At 45.7% G+C, this 20,095-nt stretch overlaps 1 protein-coding gene across 3 annotated transcripts in view; it reads left to right on the top strand.

Moving 5' to 3' along the window:
* Positions 1 to 20,095, top strand: part of LOC149346765 (uncharacterized) — a 52,323-nt gene that overhangs the window by 22,967 nt on the left and 9,261 nt on the right. The window contains exons 1-2 of one of the 3 annotated variants that reach the window (XM_089586678.1): positions 4,284 to 4,651; positions 12,730 to 14,566. In XM_089586678.1, the coding sequence (XP_089442804.1) occupies positions 12,735 to 14,566 (1,832 nt within the window). In that variant the 5' untranslated portion in view covers positions 4,284 to 4,651; positions 12,730 to 12,734. Of the gene's footprint in view, positions 1 to 4,283; positions 4,652 to 12,729; positions 14,567 to 20,095 lie in introns of those variants that run through there. The other 2 variants (XM_089586679.1, XM_089586680.1) reach the window with 2 other exon arrangements.

Raw genomic sequence — 20,095 nt, 5'->3', positions numbered from 1 at the left:
GTGTTCTACTAGTTGCTTAGATAGCTTTGACAAACCTCTTCCTTTACTGCGGGTAGAGAGGCGGCAGAACTCACTTACGGTTGCCTGAAGGCCATCTAAGGAGATTTTAGTGATAACAAAAGTTAAGCTGGTCTACACCTGGGGCACGTGTTTAGATGGGGGATTAGGGAAGAAGTTCACAAAATCTTGTTTTGTACCAGGAAACAATGCGGTTCTAACGGTTAGATCACTATGATAATAGCAACACAGCTAGAGGCTATAAGAAGACAAGAAACGGTCCAAGGCAGCTGCGAATCAAAGAAGCTCCATTAATTATAAAAAAGGGGATATAAAGAGACAGCAAGTGTTACACAATACAGCGATTGAAATTAGACTAATTACATTAAGGTAATGAAGAGAGGACTGCAATAAATAGTTTCAGAGAGATAAGACAAGGGCGATGGATGGATACGCAGCGCAGAGATTCTTCGGACAGCAAGCCAAGCGTAATGTTCTCAGGGCTTCGATGATTCGGATCGACGGCAGCGGATAGAACAGATCGACACAGGAGTGGCTCGAAAGCCTGCACCTCCTGTAAGCCCACTGCCCGGCACTGTGAAGTACTTTGATTCGTGCAACTCGCTCCCTTGCGCCGTTAGAATCTGTTTGTTGTAAACCAACGAAGTCAAACTGCGGAAAGAACAGCTATCCGTCTCCAAAGATCCAGAACAGTTCCTCATGACTGCTGTTCCAGCTGCCTGCCAGAAGTGTTAGATATCGCTCGCGCTTAGCCCTACTGAAAGTTTTTGTATGACAAGTCCCATAAGTCAATATGGACTTTACGTTGTCCAGTATAGAGCATATGGAGTTGACACAGACTACAAGTAAAGCACGTATGGGAGCTTATACCCTGCTGAAAAAAAGTTATCTGATGCAATTAACTCGTACAGTTTATGACACAAATATCGTACAGTTATCATACAGATTATACAACGTTATCATACAAGCGTCATATATTTCTGCGAAATCACACAGTCATTATGCAGATATTATCCAATGTCATACAAATTATATGGTGTTCCTAAGACGATGTCTGTATCGGCTTATTTCATCATAACACTTTTTTTTCACCAGGGACTGACTCCGTATGACGTCTTCACAGTGTATGGAAACAGTATCGAATTATGTGAAATTCGTATGGACTCCGTGCATAAAACAAGGATAGGAGTATATATTTGTATGCGTTATGGATTCCATATTCCCATAATTCCATACGAGCGGCTCATATGGAACGTTTGAGTAGGCAGGTTGTTTTTCTCTTAGCGTGTGCTTAAGTAGCGGCTCTGTTGCACTAACTCGAGATTACATGGGCGGCGAAAAAAATAAAGGGAGTTCTTCAGCTGAGACGATAAGGTTTTCGGGTCATACCAGTCGAAGGAGGCTAGTTTAGAAAAGCGACTTTTTCACCGTCGTTCGTCACCACACAGTTCGTAACCAGGTAAATATCTGCCTACGTGAAAGACTATATAGAAACTGAGGTTCACCTAAGGTAACCGCACCAGACAAAAAACGCACAAATAGACGGTGAAATTAAAAACAGCACGACCAATTTCAAACTATTTGGATGTTCCTATAGGAACTTGCCGTGGCTACTCCTTATAGAAGTGACTAAACAGACAGCAGCAACAGGGATTAGAACAAAGGAGAGGTGGCGCTCGAAACAGCCCCGCTAGAAGTGGGAGCCCTCTGGTTATCATGACTATCAGCAGTCCCAGGACGGTTTTTTTTTTAGTGATTGCGCCCGTAATACAGAGAAGCGACTCGCTCGGTTCGGCCTCATCCGTAGACGCAAAACTACGGAGTATGCAGGTGCAGCGGTATCTCCTGCCTGTTTATTTCGATAAGTGTTCGATACATTTACGTTAAACCTAGCACAGCATGTAGGCATGCCAAGTGACGTTGCAAATAGGAATGATGGTTGTCTGTAGCGTACGACATGACGACAGGAAGCATATACGCGTATATGCATGTACGCATATAGGCGTTCGCAGTTGGCGCGCTAATGAAAGTTCTCATCTTCATGCTCTGGGCCTCGTATCGTCAGACCACTGAATTTTGTCGACAATATTTTCTTCGGTGCAACGTAAAGCCCCTCTCCTACATTTGAGCATACCGAGCTTCAGTGCTGTGATCACGACTGAGCGTTTCAAAGCACTATTCTTCGCCATGTCGACGTTTGTTTCGGATTGATAAGCCGCCTCTTGTGATCCTGACATTGGAGATACGACAGCAGTCTCCTGATAACAGGAAGGTGAGGGGAACGCCAACGCTGACACTCATGCCTAGTCGTAAATAATAGCTTGAAGTCGATACATATAACGCGCGATATGCGCATATACTTCGCTGAGACGGCAGTTTGCTCAGAATTGACAACAGTGCAGGGCACAGGCGACAGTGATTGGTCACTGGACTTCAAGAATATACGTCAATGTCATTTGTAATGTCTCCTTTTCCAAAACGTACCAAAAGTCAATGCAAGGAACGCTGAGCCCACAAGACCTGACGACTAACTGGAAGACCAAAAAACTACGGCCTCTGATCATTATTTTTATAAGTATTAACTTAATACATGGCGATTACTCATGATCTTCAGATGTGCGATAGAAACTCGTAATAACGTGACCTCCCGAGCAGCAAAGTGCCCAAGCTATCACACAGCACGTCGGCATTGTCGCTGGTGCCCTGACTTTCCGAAGTTGGGACTTCTTATGCCGCCATTTCAAGGATAGAGAACAAAATATGCCAGAAAATGGCAATCTATATTTTCTCTCGTCTCCGACATTAGACACTTTGACGCCGGGCCACCGCATGTTAGATCTGTTCTATCGAGAAATGAATCGTTGATCGTTGAAACTCGTTGCAAGTGGTGTGAATTATGAAGCAACCTATGCCTTCAATCTTGCTTTTCGTCAAAGTACACTTAAATTGTGGCGTTATTCTATCAGAATTGAGTATCGATTTTCCATTTCATCTGGCGTGACAACTGTATTCGATTAAAGCAGTAAGCGGCCAATCACAGAAAAATTCAGGGGGCACTTTGACTGTCTAAAGTGCGTAGAGGCGAAAGCGTTTTCCGCACCACTTTCAGTGCTTCTGTGGCACTGGTGGCGTCACATGTAATTGAGTACTAATTACTAAGTGATGACAGATCACTAATTAATGGTTAATTCCTGATTAATGCCTGAATACTAATTAACTGCTAATTAAGCTTAAGCTTCACCTTTAGAAGTGGAACGCGACAGCGTGTTGTAGCGCTGCCAGGGAGTCCATGGAACGCCACCACCCGTTCGGCGCGATGCCTTGCCGTTTCAACGCAACGGTTTTTGAGGAAAGGAAATGGCGCAGTAAATCTCTGTCATCTCGGTGGACACCTGAACCGCACCGTAGGGGAACGGAGGAAGTGGGAGTGAAAGAAGAAAGACGAAGATGGCCCGTAATGAAGAAAATGAAAATTGTATTTGAGGAAAGAAAATTACGCAGTAACTGTCTCACATATCTCGGTGGACACCCGTCAAAATTCAGGGGGGGGGGGGGGGTGCACTTTTTTGACCTAAAGTGTGGTCACTGATGTGTGGTTAAGATGTTAAGCTTCGCCTCTAAGAGTGGAACGCGAGAGCGTCTTGCAACGCTGCCAGGGAGTCCATAGAACGCCATCGCCCATTCGGTTCTACGCCTCGCTCGTCGGTAAATTGGTTTTTGAGGAAAGGAAATGTGTTTCTCTCTCATATCTCGGTGGACACCTAAACCTCGCCGGAAGGGAAGGGAGGAGGATGGCAGTGAGCGAAGACACCGTATTCACTAGACGTGCCTTTGTTCATTCCAAACCATCGAGCTGGCATGGCGGAGTGGATAGCATGCTCGTCTCGCGCTCCGAAGACCGGAGTTCGATTCCCGAGCTCGACCAATTTCTTACTAGGTTTGATTTATTTATATGGCCTGACTAGAGAAGTTAATTAGGCTAATTGGGTAATTAAGCAATAAACTAAGCTCAGTCCCACTTACTTGGAGCATCACTATATGGTCCCTTCAATTGGTTGCATGGTTACTAGCCAAAGTACAATTTGCCCCGTTTGAAATTGGCGCACTGTGACGTCACGACCGTTTCGACCAACTGAAAAGCGTGACATTCTCTGTCGACAACTGCTGCTTACAACGATGAGACATTAAAGGCTTTCGCCTTAAAACGCAACATATCTGGTCACCCCCCCCCCCCCCCCCCCCCGTGAACGATAGCCCAACGCCACTCTCCTCACACACCGTTTCACCAATCACCAATCAAAATTGTTTCGTGTGCATTTCAATTAATACGTTTCCCTCAGGAGCCAAATTTTCTATGTGACTTTTTAGAATCGTGCTTTGCAGCCTATGCGATTTATTCTTGGGCATTATAATATCCCGCGCTTTGCCTTACCCTATCAGGTTCTCACTGATTGCTAATCTCCGCCTGTAGACGGCGGCACCGTATAAACGGAACATTTCCAATCTGTATGGGAGAGGGCACCTATCTTAGCGGATGTGGCGCCTGCGGCCGATGCGGCTTGCCAGCTGTTTTAGCGGGCGTGTGTTAGGTACGGCGCGGTCTTCCTCTGTTGGCTGCCCTATGCAATCTCAGGTAAGTCTCGCGTGACTTTCGTTCCATTCTGACTTAGCCACTGCGCGTTTCACAACTCCTCCCGAATTACGACGACGATCTGCTCGTACGCGTAGCCTGTGCCCATTTTTTGAGGCGGCGCATAAAAATGCACGGACTACGAACCCGAAAGCACGTGTGCAGATTCCTTTGCTGAGGATAACATTGTTCAGGAACCTCTTTGTTCTCAACTTCAGTGGGCCGGTGTCTCTACGAGTGAGTTTTGTGATTCGCGGCCAGTACTGTCATTGACGAAAGAAATTGTTCACGAATCGTGTACATGTCAAATGTGGCATTAATCACTATAAAATGAGCACTACCGGATGCGGCGACTTTCTTTCTTGCGGCGGCTTTCTTACCGACCGTAAAAGTGGGCCCAGACGCGAAAACATTTGACGTTGGTTGTATCGCACTGTTTGAGAAATATGCCCTCCGATATGAGGTTGTCGTTTCCTGTGCGCGGCCATTTCTTGCACCAGTTACTACAACTCGTACGTTTTAGCAAACGCTGCCACTCCAGGTCCCGCATTTGAGACGTGTTTTTAAGCGCGCACGTCAGCTGGCACCAATCAGTACGCACAGACTCTGTTCATGTTCGCTTGCGCTTTTGAACGGGAAGGTGTTATTCACGGTCTGTACTGATGTTTTTCTCAGTCCCCTCAAATTACATGCCCTGTACTGGGAGTTACGATTGCTAGAGTTGAGAAGCTGCTAAAGCTTTAGCACTGCTACGAGACCGAGTTGTACAGGTGGTCGGAGCGCAAAATTCTTCTCAGCATTGAGCTCGAAATGCGGAGAATAATGGGTTGTGCCTGTACCACGGTGTAAGAATTCTTACGGCCACGTTGTAATTATTCTTACACCGTGGCCTGTACGTGAGCCATTCTGGAATGACATTAACAAAAACCAGCTTGTTGGCATTGCCGATTGAAGCGTAGCATTGCTATCATTCTATAACACTTCAGTCACTTAGCCTCCAACCTACCCGGGTTTCCTTTCAGCGCTGCAATCCGTCGTACTAAAGCGAACTAGAATGTGATGGCATGCTCACTGCGCGGCTGCTTTGTGAGGAGTGGCGATACCGGGAATGTCGACGGGTTTCGCATCTCGGTGGCAACAAGAATTGAGGCTAACATGGGCGAAGGAGCCCTTATACAGGGTGTTTCACCTTAGACACAAGTTTTGAGTTAAGAGAGCTCTTTTTTCGTCATAGCATTGTCGGCGGTGTGGTACATAAGAACACATCTCAAATGTGCTAACCAGCAGCCTGGTTACTAATATTTTATAGTTAACTTTTCAACTATTACTGTTATGCTCCATAATCGTTCAGGGGCGTGCAGCCCTCTGTAATATCCATATCAATTTTTATAATTTCGAGAACGCGGTTTCCCTCGGCGCCTTGGTCCAAGAAATTTTGGCCATTTCGATCAGTTACATGTACTCGAGAGGTGCTTTTGCCTGCAAGCTTCTCCAAAGGGCGTATATTTTGGCCCGCTGTCGCCAGAATTTATTGCGCCACAGCGCCCAGGGAAACTGTTTTTGAAATTCTCTGAACTGGTACTGGTATTACGTACAGTACGCTATATGCTAATTCATTATTAAAAATTCCAACAGTAACAGTTAAAATGTTAACTATTCAGTATTAACCAGCCAGCTGGTTAGCACTTGTTATCTGTATTCTGATGGACTCCATCGGTGACAATGCTATGCCGAAAAAAGCGGTCTTTTTACTCAAAAATTCTAAGTTTTTAGTAATTGCGCCAAGTTTTAAGCGACACACCCTGCATATGGAGAGACCACCATCTACTATATATTTTTCACGTGTCAGCGCGGCGCGAAGTTGGCTCGCCTCTCCTCCAGCGATTGTGACCTTCGCTCTTCTCCCTCCGCACCTCCCTCTTCCTCCGCGGATGCCTTGCCGCGTGAGTCAAGAGTGTTCGGGTCGGTTTACATTGCCGCGCGCTAAAGCGACGGTTCCTAATCGCTCTGAACGCGGTGATGTTATCGCGAGCGTACATGTCAGACGACTACGACTTGTCGGTGCACTCTAATAGGCCGGCTGCTGTTTTTCGCCCTCTCTAAGCCTCGCATTCCTCTGTTATTTGGCAGGCAGGATTTCTCGAGTCAACGATTTTTCAGTGCTTGCGTGTAGGCCAAGCATATTCCGCCGGAACAGACACACTAAGCACCATTGGGTCTAGTTGGAGTGGTGCGACCTCTGTGGTCGGCCGTTATTAAGGAAAGCACTGAGACGGCTGCGTACACAAAATCCGCTCCTTGATGGAGCAGTGTGGAACAGCGGTATGCGAGAACGTTTTGCGCATTGTATGGCCGAATGCATTTATTTGCCCTCTCTAGATACTAACTTGCTAATCACAAACGAGAAACGGTTGATTTTGCTTGAGGAGTAAAATGGTTAAACTGGACAAAAGGGAGAAAAACTTTTCAGGAAGCGGGCTCACTATAAGAAATTTACGCTTGTATTTTGCGAAAATCGCAAGGCTCATTCTGGGCCACGTTTTTATCATAAAATATTTTTTCTTTCTTAATATGACACTCTCCGAATGATTCAGTTTCGTCGTAGAGATGTACGCGGTTGGTCAATTGTTTAGGGGAATCCCCCAAGGTGGCGTGAATTGCAATAAGAGAGCAAACTACTGATTGCCATCCACCCAGGCGCAGCCAAACGGCTGCGGTACATTAAAAAAAAAAAAAATTCGTCTTGGTCCGAGGACCGAACCCGGGACCTCCACGTCGCCGGAGCAGTCGCTCTACCAATTAATTTAACCGGGATTGCTAGCATATGGTATGTTGAGGCTTTATTGATAAATAATTCTAAGTAGCAACACTGTTGGCCAAATTTTTATGGGAATCCCCCTAATTGGAGTCACTTTGTTATAAGACGGCAAATTACTCATCGGTTACTGGGACTTAAGCATACAGTGGCAATTCTGTTTGTGGTGTCTCCCACACATCGGTAAGAGGCGTTGAGAAGTAGTTCTTTCTAAATCCTGAATGTTCCGGGTTCCTTTTCGGAGCTGTCAGAATAGCAGAGTGGAGCTAGTTTTATGTAAAGCATATTACTAGAGCTACACTACAGCCCGTCGAGCGTGGCGGTGGAGCTACCATTGATCTTTAGCGTGACCGCGTGACACCACGTGACAACATGACGTCACAGCAGAGGAGAGATGGGCTGCCGGCTCGCGCGGTCGGCCGCGGCGGTGGAGGTATAGAGGCTAGAAGTTTTGACTAGTGTCGTGAGCAGGTGCCCTCGCCAGCCGCCGCGCCGAAACCTGTTTCGATGCTAGCGTAGGTGGCGCTGTTCGCGGCAGGCGAGTTAGGCGAGCCGAGAAGACCGATGCCGCCGCCGCAGCTCCTCGTGTCGCTCGTCGAGTCTTTCTCGTTTGTTTCCGCTTCGCTCACTTCGTTTCTGATTGCCTGGCATGTTTGTGCGCAACGCATGACAACGCATTTGATAAAATGCGTGTATACCTAGCCTTCCAGCAGTTCAGCGATGAGGTTTTGAAAGGACTTTTTTTTTTTTTACAAGGATAAGCTCGACAAAATTTTCCGTACTACTGAGCCAACGGAAGGATTGGTGAAGCTCATGGAACGCTGGATATTTGTCATGGCATCAAGGGTGCCCTCCAAAGGGCTTCGCCCAGAGTAAGAAAGTGCGAGCTTTCTGAAGAATTTTTAGCTTTTTTGAATGAATGGGAACGGTACGCCGCTCAGCACGGCGATGGATTTCTCAGTGCAGGGACTGCCCTCGGACTTCGTGTGACGCTGAAAAGCACACTGTCACTTATTATTTATGTGACGCGTCATCACTATAAAATACAAATATCTCCTGACAGCCAATTTGATCCACGACAAATTCGAGAATTTATTTGGAATTGTAAGACAATCATTCGGCTGCAATGACCACCTCTCCAGAACAATTTTTGCTTATAGTAAATAACCTTGCCTTCTACAACTTGGCAAGGTCGCCAAGGAATGGAAATTCACCAGCTGAGGTTGTGAGTTCTCTTGATGTAAGGAAAGAAAAGGTGGCACAGATAACGAGCCTAATCGATGATCTCTTGGACGAGGGAAATCTCGCACATGCTTCAGCAGTGCTGCAAGAGCAGGACAGCATGTTTGACCATAAAGGCGGCGTAGAAAAGAAAAGCGACTGCCGACTCACTTTTTATATGTCGCTGGCTGCGTTTTCAGGAAATCACTGAAAATATTCCCGTGCCCCTTCGCATGTGCATCTTGTCTAGTAGTAGTAGTAGTAGTAGTAAAAGACTTTTATTCGACCAAAATTTATAGGCCGAGCATTTCGACCGCCTGGGCGACCAGAAGCCGCTGTTCTTCTTCCCCTTCAGCGCCAAGCCAGTCGAGCCAGGTGGTGATGGATAGAGAGGGTGGGGGGAAGGAACCCGACTGCTGAGCAGCCGGGCAATAGAAGAGGCAATGGGCCAGGTCCGCATAGATACAGGGGCAGTTGGGACAGGAAGGGTCCGATCGATAGCGATAGAGGAAGAGGCGGGACGGGGTGATAACTGCATTCATCTGAATGTGCCGAAGAAGGCGAGACTCCGGCACCGTGAGTGATGGATGAGGGGGAGGGTAAAGGCGTGCTTTTCCGGGCACCGTTGATCCCCTGGCCCAAGCCCTCGGAGGACGGTGGGAGACTCACTCTTCGCCGCACCATAAAAGAGGTCTACCTTGAGCTCCGCCTCGACAAACGCCTTTACCCTCCCCCTCATCCATCTTGGCTATCTTGCCCCTAGAGGCTGATGAAAATGCGAATGCCTCACTGACGAGGCAGGATGACCATGGAGGTTTGGTGAACACTTCAAAGCGCATTGAAGTGCTAATAACTGCACTAGGAAATGCATTCACTGCCTTTTTCAGCAGAAACAAGCTGCATATGCTGGTAGCATGATGTCTTTTTTACATTTTCTAGAAGGGTGTGAACTCCAAGAAATTGGCTCCAGCGAACACTCCCGCGCTCTTACAAGGGATATGAATAAGTTTTATGTATTGACAAGGTAGCATTTTTTACTAAGGCAATGAGCAAAGATAAGGCGTCCAATAGCGGGAAGCAAAAGCTGCTCGAGGCGGTGCCAATGAAACTGCGTCAGTGAAATGTTCCTGTAAGCAAAAATTCCGTTAATGTGTTCTGTTCCCTTATTTATGTGATTATATTAATGTATTCGGGGCTGTAACGACCATCCGCGAGTGGTGCCTTCCACACGTGAGGCCGTAATATCGCTCGGTCGCCAGACAAGCTCAAACTCTTGGATAACGAGCCTTTCTTGTTTTTGCGCATGTCGTGTTGTGCTCGTTCCTTTCCCTTCGTCGCTGTCTTGCTGCACACCTTTTCTTTATTCCTTTTTCCGCGAAAATGGGTCAACCAAGCATAGAAGAGCAAAAATATAACTCCTCGCGGCTTCAACAGGCTGTGTCCACCTGAAGAAGTAGCTTCGAAAGTGGTTTACTGAGAATACCGCTTCTGACCGATGCCGCATGCACCGCAGAACACATGGACACTCGTATTATATTTTATGCTTTGGCCAGACGAATATCACGGCCGTTACAGCGAGATGCGCGCAGCGAAATGCGTTTCCCGGCATTGCTGCCGAGCGCGCGCACAACACACCTGCCAGCGGCAGCGCCATCTGTGAGCCGTCATTGCAAATCATTTCCACTGCGCCCGCGCGTTCACGACACTAGTCAAACCTTCTAGCCTCTATAGTGGAGGCTCCACATCAGAGGCGCTGCAGCTGACAGTCTATAGGGAATGGTGGCGGTGGTGGAATAACTAAGGGTGTTTCCAATGTACTTTCCATGGGTGCCAAGAATGCTGTTGTAGCCGGTGCTGGGGCAGCGGTTGTACACTCTGCAGTGAATTCACCGATGATCCCGTATATAGCTGCCACGGCAATCCTTCCTACACTTCTAGTGGTTGTATTAAAATGGCCAAGTATTCAACCAAGGAAAGCCATGTATTACCAAGCCTAGCCATCAATATGCTTCGCATCTGACTAGGCTTAACCTTAGCTAAGCCTCAGCCATTTTTTTTATCATTTAAATCATTGCATTGGTAATAGAGTGGGTCAAAAGAGGTGGGCAGCACAGGCGCATGCAGCAGAAGATTCAGTAGGCGCTCGGCCCGGGTGAAATTTCTAGGATAGCGTCTTCATAACTGGCACAGAGAAGTGTTGACTGAAGCTTAGCTCTTTTATCGCACCATTAGCAACACTGCTCTTCGAAATCCTGCTATTTACAGTGGCTAGTTCGCGGAGGTCCGCTGACAACCACCCCTAAAAGCTGGGCGGCGAGCTTTGTTGCATCTTACAAATTCAAATTCTTTATTTCTTTATTTCATCGTCTTGTACATCGATATTGGGGGCGGTCGACTAAAAGCCACACAAACGGCTTAACCAGGCCCAGAGCCCCATACACTTTACATAGCCTGACACAGCAGGAAACCGTATTCAGTGCAGGAATTTAAGTACAATGCCCGCAAGCAACCAGGAAAAGGAAATTGGAACCAAAAGCAAACAAAAAGGAAGAAAAAAAGAAATTTCCAGAAAAATGAACCTACACAATACTATTTTAGTAACTGAGAAGCAAGAAACGAAACATTTGCTTTCTGTAGTTAGTGCGAGTGCGTCGAACTTCCAATTCTGGCAACATGCGGGTGTCACGCGCTTTTCTTCTTTTTGCCAGACGCGAAACAGCATTAAAAAAATTGTTATTATGCTTTTATGGCTATTTTGTAGCGCGTAAAAAGGGTCAGTTTATGAAGGCGAGGGATTGAAAGTAAATTGAAATTTTTAAAAAGGAATTCGATATGGCAGCTACGCGGAGATTTAGTTATAGGATGCACTCCTCCCTTCTGAATCATATGAGGTTTGGTAATGTTGGTAAAAGTGGTGATTGCCCGCACTAAATGACAGCAGGAAATGTGGGAGACGAGTAAACTACGGTTATTTATGAGTTTGATCCTTCTAGGTAAATAATATTGTGACTTCTCGAGTCTACCGCACACGCGCAAACTCCTGGCTGCGACCAAATCTATGTGCATGTTCCGGGTCATATGTTCTTCAAAGAGTACGCCAAGACATTTAATTTGAGAGAATATTTGAACTTTTGTTGTCGTATTTTAATGTTAAGTTATGGTTTATTGTGCGGTTTTTCGGTCGGAACAGCACGGATTTTCTTTTAGTTGCGTTAATTTCGAGAGAGTTTGCAGTACTGCATAAGGTAAGTCCTGCCAAAACACGGTCGGCCTAGTTAACTACCTCTGTTTGATCTCGGCCAGCGAAAAGCAATGTGGGGTCATCAGAGTAAGTGATGAATTTAGTGGCATTATCTATGTTAACTACATCGTTCATATAAACAAAGGAGTAGCGGCCCCAGTATGCTTCTTTGAGGTACACCTCATGTTATATTGCTGAAATGCGAAGCATGGTGGTTAATGCATACTTTCTGCTTACGGTGTTGAAGATACGATTGTAATAATTGATGAAAAACTCGTCGGAACCGTAATGGTTCAATTTTTCAGAGATGCTATGGTGATTAATTCAGTCAAATGCTTTTGAATAGACCGCGAACACACGCACAGTGCACTCTTGACGCTCAAAAAACTCAGATTTTCTTCTTTCTGTAGCAAAAGTGCGCGTTCTGTAGGGAGGCCCTTCATGAATCATAACTCAGCGCTTGTAATTATGTGGTGCTTACTGATAATGGAACTCATGCGTCTGTGCATTATCTTTTCTAAATCTTTTTAAAATACGGGGAAGCATGGATATTGCGTCGATAACTGGGCAATATATTTATGTCACCACCTTAGTGTACTACAGTCACTTTTTCCTGCATTCTTTTCGTAAAACTTTTGTCAACGAAAGCAAGGTTAAATATGAGAGCAGCACATGACAATGACAACGAAAATATTCTTCTGAGCATATAGTTAACATCCGGTGCAGCAGAAACAATATAGGGGGCGCAAGTATCGATGCTCTTTACTTCCACTGTGATGTAATGCGCACTAATGTTCCCCGCAGGTGCAATGGCGAACCGTTCAACTACAGAAAATGGAGCACTGCCACCTGATCCGGAGGAGCTGGCGAAGCAGTTCGGCATCCCGAAGTTCGAACGCTTGGCTCGCATAGTGCTGAAGCACCGTCCGCATTGCACAGCTGCCCGTCACCAAACGTGCCACATCATCGGCCGGCTTCCCTTCTGGAATGAATTACTCTTCGACTTAGGGTATCAGCTGCGTGAGATACGGGGACCTGCAGGACAGCTATATTTGTCAAGGTTTAGCGATAAATTGTGCTCTCATGGATTCGAAACAGGCCTTCTCCGTTGGCTCATTGCAACACACCGCTGCATCTATGCCTTCGACTACCCTTTTCTAACATATGAGAGAGACGAGGCAGACCTCTGCGAAACATTGCGGCGAAGTACTTCCATCAAGATTGTGACGGTCTTTCAAAGGACACTGCTGAGTAAGCTGCCATGTAAGACCATATCAAAACTCAGAAACCTGGAAGAACTAGTGTTCCTAAGCAGGGGAGACAGTTCCACAACAGTTGTGGACTCGCTGACCAGTCTTCTGCGGTCTAGCAAATCGCTGTCTTGCCTCAAGATTCCTGAATTGTACATGTGTGGTAAGCATGCAGACTCGTTTTTGAAAGCACTGCAAGCACACATCTCCTTGATGAAACTGTCAGTCAACTCGAGTGTCATTGATGCGGCTTCTCCACCATGCCGCGAGGAGTTTTCAGACTTTCTCAGAAACCAATGTAAGCTCACTGCTTTGACCGTGAAAGGAATGAGGGATGATTCCGAACATTACTTGAGGGTGGTACTGGACGCGCTTGTGCACAACGGGTCACTTTTGATTGTTGAGCTGGAAGACATTAACCCTGACCAAGCATGTGGAGACCTATTGCAGAACGTTGCTGTCAAAAACAAAGTGCTGCGCAAATTGAGATTAAGTGTAGCTGAAGAATTCGACTCTGAAATGGGATTCCTGAACTGCTCGGCTACGGCTTTCGGGGAAAATGAAACACTGGAAGAACTTAAGGTGCCTTTTGCGATGTGGGACAGCGACCACTGGAAGCTGTTTTTTAAATCATTGTCCGCCAAGCGAAATGCCAAGAAAGTAATAATTGATGTTGAGGGCAATGACCAAGATGAGTTCCTTGAAGTCTGTAATGACCTGCGTGAGAACTGCGCTGAAGAAAAAATTGTGTCATTTCAGCTAACCGGAATGCCGTTGACTAGTTTTGTCTGTGTCTTAGAGGACAATTTCATTTCAAAAGAACCTCGATTTGGCCGCTACGACGGAAACCTAGCGCCGCTTGGGACTTTCTCAAATGTTTGGCCTTTAGCTAATAATATCTCTTCCTTGGACCTGTTCTGTGACTTTCCTTCGCTTACCTCAAGTCGCTGTTCCCTATTCGCTCGCTTCATTCAGGAAACAAGGGCGCTTAGAGAACTTGCCCTCGTGTCAATCAGATTGAATCACTTCCATCCACAGACTCAGGGACACTGGCTCGCAATAATAGAGTCACTGGCACGAAACACCAGCATAGTACATCTTGTCGTGTCGACAGATTGGTTGAATAAAGAGGGGGCAAAGTGCCTTGCAGATGCCGTCAATCACAGCAAGAACATCCGAAGAGGAGGGTTTTGGCTTGAAAGCGCGATGAGACACTTCGGTTTTTACCTTGGTGGCGGCATCAAAGACAACTACAGCTTGACGCACGTCTCACTTGAAAGCGGGGATTGGAAGGAAGACCTCGATACTTGCCGCATCTTGTACACGGTGCGTCGAAATTACGGATTGGTGTCACGTGCTTCTCAGTTCCTGTCAGGTGGCCATTGCGACAGGTACGTGCGAGATTGCTCATTTATAGTATCACTGTTGCGAGCTCACTCATTTATGAGCTGCGGGCAAACTGTTTCGGACGCGACTTTAACGGCACCACGTTAGAGCGGTCGTTTGCACTACATGGCGCTGGTGGAAAGGGGTAATTTTTCCTCACGTTGTCTCGGGAGTTAGGCGAGAATTACGACAGATTAAAATCACGGTGTGTGTGCCAGCTGGCTTAACTCATACGCGCAAGGTTTGAAGGTTTATTTCCGCAACTAGGTGTTGCGAGGACAGCCAGGGAAAAAGCTGTATAGACAGCTTGAGAGGTCCTCGCTTCCTCTTACAGTGCAGCATTGACGGCGGCGGAATAGGACATCAAACAAATTGTAAGAAAAAACTCGTATGTTCTGTACACAGAATGACACATGTACTTTCACTAAGCAGTACATTCTGCTTGTAAAAGAAAAAAGGACTATATTAGGTCAGAGACTATAAAGGCAAACACAGGGAGGAGAAAATAAAGGACAGCAGAACTGACAGGTGCACTCAAAATGGTAATAGCAAGAAAAAAAAGAGCTACACGAATATTTGGGGCAATTCTTTCAGAGAAATATCGGAGACATCAAGATTCTTGTGGCAGTACAACTGGTTCAGAAGTGTCGGTAAGGTATGCTGCAACATTTGTTTGCCATAGTTTGTGCGGCATTTCTTAACATTCCAAGGCTCTGCTGCGCGGGTATCATACACAGTTCTGCTTTGCTCTAACCTAGCAAGTGTAAGTGAGAAGTCATCATTTTTCATTATGGCGAGTTTATATTTGTAGCACAGCCTATAGTTATACATGGATTTCATTGGAATAACGTTGTGTCGGTGGAAAAGGCTCGCAGTGTGGAAGAAATACGGCACTTTACATGCAATGCGTATAATACGTTTTTGTAAGACAGTGAATTTGTTAATATTTTCAGCTGTTGTTGTTGCCCACACCATACATCCGTAGCTGGCTATGGAAGCGAACAAAGAGTGATAAAGTAACATGTTGACTGACGTAGGAAAATTAAAGCAATGGCGGCGCATGATATCAACTGTTCTGGAAAGTTTCTGAACGAGGTAATTAATATGGTCATTCCACGACATATCGGGCTGCAAAGTAAACGCCCAGAGTTTTCACAGACTGCACAAATTCTATTCTAGTATTGTTTAGTTCAATTAGAGGAAGTTCAAAGTGTTTGTGACGTGGGTGGAACATGACGGCTGCAGTTTTACTAACGTTAATTCTTAAGTGATTATCAGCAGTCCAAGTATTTATTTCTTTTAAGGTTTTATTAGCTCGATTTGCGAGGTCAGCCGTTGAAGTACCCGAAAAAAACGGACTAGTGTCATCTGCATAAATTATGTACTTAGCAGTGCTATCGATGCGAACAATATCATTAATATAAAGAACAAAGAGAAACGGACCCAAAATGCTCCCTTGCGGAACGCCAGAAGCTACCGCTTTCAACTGGGAGCATTCACCGGCAATACAAACAAACTGAGATCTATGTCGCAAGTATGAGGAAATCAGCATATGGGCTATGCCTCTAATACCGTAGTGGTCTAATTTTTTAAGCAGCACAGAGTGATTAACAAGGTCAAACGCCTTTGAAAAATCTAAAAATAAACCAAGTACCATGTTTTTGGCTTCAAAATGTTTTAGTATGAATTCTTTCTGAGCAAGGAGAGCTAACTTAGTCGATCTATTTTTACGAAACCCATATTGAGCGGTAGTGATAATGTTACATCTTTCAGTGAAGGAGGATAGCCGTTTAAGAATAACTTTTTCGAGGCCTTTGGAAAACACAGGTAAGATTGATATCGGGCGATAGTTTCCCATTTCATTTTTGTTTCCTTTTTTATACACTACTGTGACTTTTGCCCTTTGCATAAGACGCGGAAAAACACCGGAAACTAAGGATAGGTTGAAGATATGGGCGAGGGAAGGTGCAAGAATGTCGATAGTAAATTTTATGGGCTGTATCTGAAAACCTGACGCATCTGTAGCTTTACTATTATTAAGTGCTAAAAATTCTGTTATTACTTCATTTATTGTAACCGGTGTTAGAAATATTGTTTCACCATTTCTGGTACTCATATAGGACAGATTTACCTCGCCGCTTGATGTGTCAGCAAAGGAAAGAAAGTAGTCATTAAAGGCATCTGCTAGATCAGAACCTTTTAATTCAATCCCTTCATGATTAATTTTTGTGGTCGGTTCGGAAGAATTACTGAAGATAGATTTTAAAACCTTCCAAACTTTTTCAGATTGTCCACCAGTTGAATTAAATCGGTTATAAATATATTGCTTTGTGACGAAGTTCCTAAATTTTTTGAATGTTTTCAGTGCTTCAGGACATCTACTTTGTAAAAACACTCTGTAAAGTTTATCGCGTTTTCTTATCAACTGCAACATGTCTTTGTCGACCCATGGTTTCTTACTTTTCTTTGACTGGGAGTATTTCTTAAGTGGAAAGGAAGCATTATAAATGTCAGTAACAATCTCTAAAAAATTTCCGTATGCTTCATGAGGGTCGCTTTCCTCAAAAACATGTTCCCAGTTAACAATACTAGATAAGCGTTCCTTGAACTCGCATAACGTGTGATGATTTATAACTTGATAAAATGACATTTGGTTGGGTTGTCGTTGAGAAGTCGAAGCAAGATTGACAGATATGAATATTGGCATGTGATCACTCAGAGCATAAGCAATGGTGCCTGATTTCAAGCTTTCTGCTTTGGAGTTTGTTATGAAAAGATCTAAAAGTGTTTCTGATTCTGTCGTAATCCGTGTAGGTGACATGATGACATTTTCACAGGAGTGGACGTTAAGTAAAGTATTGAACTCGATTGTTGTGTTATTGTTGGCCAGCATGTCAATGTTAAAATCGCCACCTAAAATTAACTGATATTGGTTCATGTTAACAAATTCCAGGAATGAATCAAGAAATAAAAAGAGCTCAGCAGAACTGCTACCCGGTGGACGATAGCAGACACAAAATATCCTTGTGCCAGACTTGACTGCCAGGACTTCGTAATGGGGCGTAATAACAAAATTCAGGCACCATTTCTGATTCCATAATATTCGAAACTAACATTGAAACACCACCTCCCCTTCTTATGGATCGGTTCATATAGAAGCACTTGTACGTCGGAATCACATAGACGTCACCTTCACAAGTAAACCACGTTTCAGAAAACATAACAACACTGAAACGAGTTTCCACTTCTCTGAAAAAAACAGTCAAGTTCTTCTTGCTTATTTCGACCAGATCTCAGATTAACATGAATACAAGAGCAACAATGAGGATTATCAGGCTTAATGAAACTATTGAGGTCAGAAAGATTAACTAGATCAGTAGAAAGAGCCATTGGAAAAAGAGTGCCACGTATTGCCGCACATTACTGGCTTTACAACTGGTCCAAATCTGCTGGACAATGAATGACAATCGCAGGATCGCGTTGTTTCCTTCTAACGAACACTTTCCCATTCCGGTGCCAAGCGTACTGGTAATCATTTTCACCTGCCCAAGCCTTTCCATAGCGCAACAGCTCACGGCTTTGACGCGTCATGTTTTCGCTGACTGATACATCCGAGTGAGCATCTCTTAAAGCTGTACGCTTCTGAAACTACATGTCACGAGTTGAGAGCTTTGAAAACCGTACAATAATCCCGGGCACCTTTCCTGGCTTTTAAGGAAGTCTGTGCACAACATCGACGTCATTCAATGTAAGCTCTGGCAAATCCACAGATTTTGCTACGTTTTTTACCTTTTCCATCAGATTCTCATCATTTGTCACCGGTATGCCGTGCACCTCAAGGTTCAGCTTTCTGTTTCGCCACTCAAGGTCGTTCACAGTCATTCTCAATGACTCAACATCATCAGCGTCGACTCTGGTCTCAAGTGCACTAACACGTTTTTTTAAGGTACAGATCTCTTTCTCATGTTTTACCTGTTCTTCAAGTATATCATCGTATTTTTTTTTGACATTAGTTCAATGGACTTCTTCACTTCATCGACTTGGTCAGGCAGGCCAGCAAAAGCATCAAGTTTTTGACATATGCCGGCTAAACAGCTAGCAAGGTCAGGTTGCGTACTGGGTGTGTCAGAGCTTCCTGCGTTTGTTTTGCGACATTCTGGACATCGCCACGCTTTGCGACCTTTCTCGCCTTTTCCCTTATATGTTGACGTAGAAACACCAGAGCAATTGCCGAGATGGTAGGTGTACTCACATTCGGCGCACTTGATAGCGAGTCCGTCATTTGGCAGACATTCTTCGCAGGAAGGGCATGTACCCGGCATGTTAGCCTTGGTATAGCTTGTGGCTTGTGCAACATACAGGTTTAAATTCGGAAAATCTTTCTCCTGACACTACAACTGAGAGCACGGTAGAAAACAAGGCAGCAACGAGCAACGAGGCAGCAGCGAGCAACACGGCAGCAGCAGCGGTGGTGAAAGAAAAAATGGCAAGTAGAAAAGTAGGTTTTTCACCAACCTGTAAAGCGAAAACAAAGCAGATAAGGGGGCGTCCCATCACCACCGTCGCTGCTGCTCGTGTGACCCGTTTACAGCTCGGCCGGTAGAAGCGCGGTGGCGCAAAAGTCTGTGACGTCACACTAAGTGCTGTCTTGAGTCCAGTGCAGCAGGGCTCGTCGTTGAAATCTGCAGATGCAAGTAATTCACGGAAGCTGAGCGTCGGAAGGCACACTGGAATGTCCGCCTTCAGGCCAGAAACAAGGCAGCGCCCTATGGCAGCAGGCAGTCAGGGTTAACCCACCTGTAAGGCGAAAACAAAGCAGATAAGGGGGCGTCCGATCACCACCGTCGCTGCTGCTCGTGTGACCCGTTTACAGCTCGGCCGGTAGAAGCGCGGTTGCGCAAAAGTCTGTGACGTCACACTAAGTGCTGTCTTGAGTCCAGTGCAGCAGGGTTCGTCGTTGAAATCTGCAGATGCAAGTAATTCACGGAAGCTGAGCGTCGGAAGGCACACTGGAATGTCCGCCTTCAGGTCAGAAACAAGGCAGCGCCCTATGGCAGCAGGCAGTCAGGGGTAACCCACCTGTAAGGCGAAAACAAAGCAGATAAGGGGGCGTCCGATCACCACCGTCGCTGCTGCTCGTGTGACCCGTTTACAGCTCGGCCGGTAGAAGCGCGGTGGCGCAAAAGTCTGTGACGTCGCACTAAGTGCTGTCTTGAGTCCAGTGCAGCAGGGTTCGTCGTTGAAATCTGTAAGGCGAAAACAAAGCAGATAAGGGGGCGTCCGATCACCACCGTCGCTGCTGCTCGTGTGACCCGTTTACAGCTCGGCCGGTAGAAGCGCGGTGGCGCAAAAGTCTGTGACGTCACACTAAGTGCTGTCTTGAGTCCAGTGCAGCAGGGTTCGTCGTTGAAATCTGTAAGGCGAAAACAAAGCAGATAAGGGGGCGTCCGATCACCACCGTCGCTGCTGCTCGTGTTTTCGTACGGGTTTTCGAAGTAGTGCTCTCTCAGCTTTGTGCTGCTGCGCCCGTGTGT

This window comes from Amblyomma mixtum, chromosome 4 (assembly GCF_055824585.1).
Source record: "Amblyomma mixtum isolate Tamu chromosome 4, ASM5582458v1, whole genome shotgun sequence".
NCBI classification, from domain to species: Eukaryota; Metazoa; Arthropoda; class Arachnida; order Ixodida; family Ixodidae; genus Amblyomma; species Amblyomma mixtum.
Note: the sequence above shows the minus strand (reverse complement) of the source record. Positions and strands in the feature narration are given on the sequence as shown.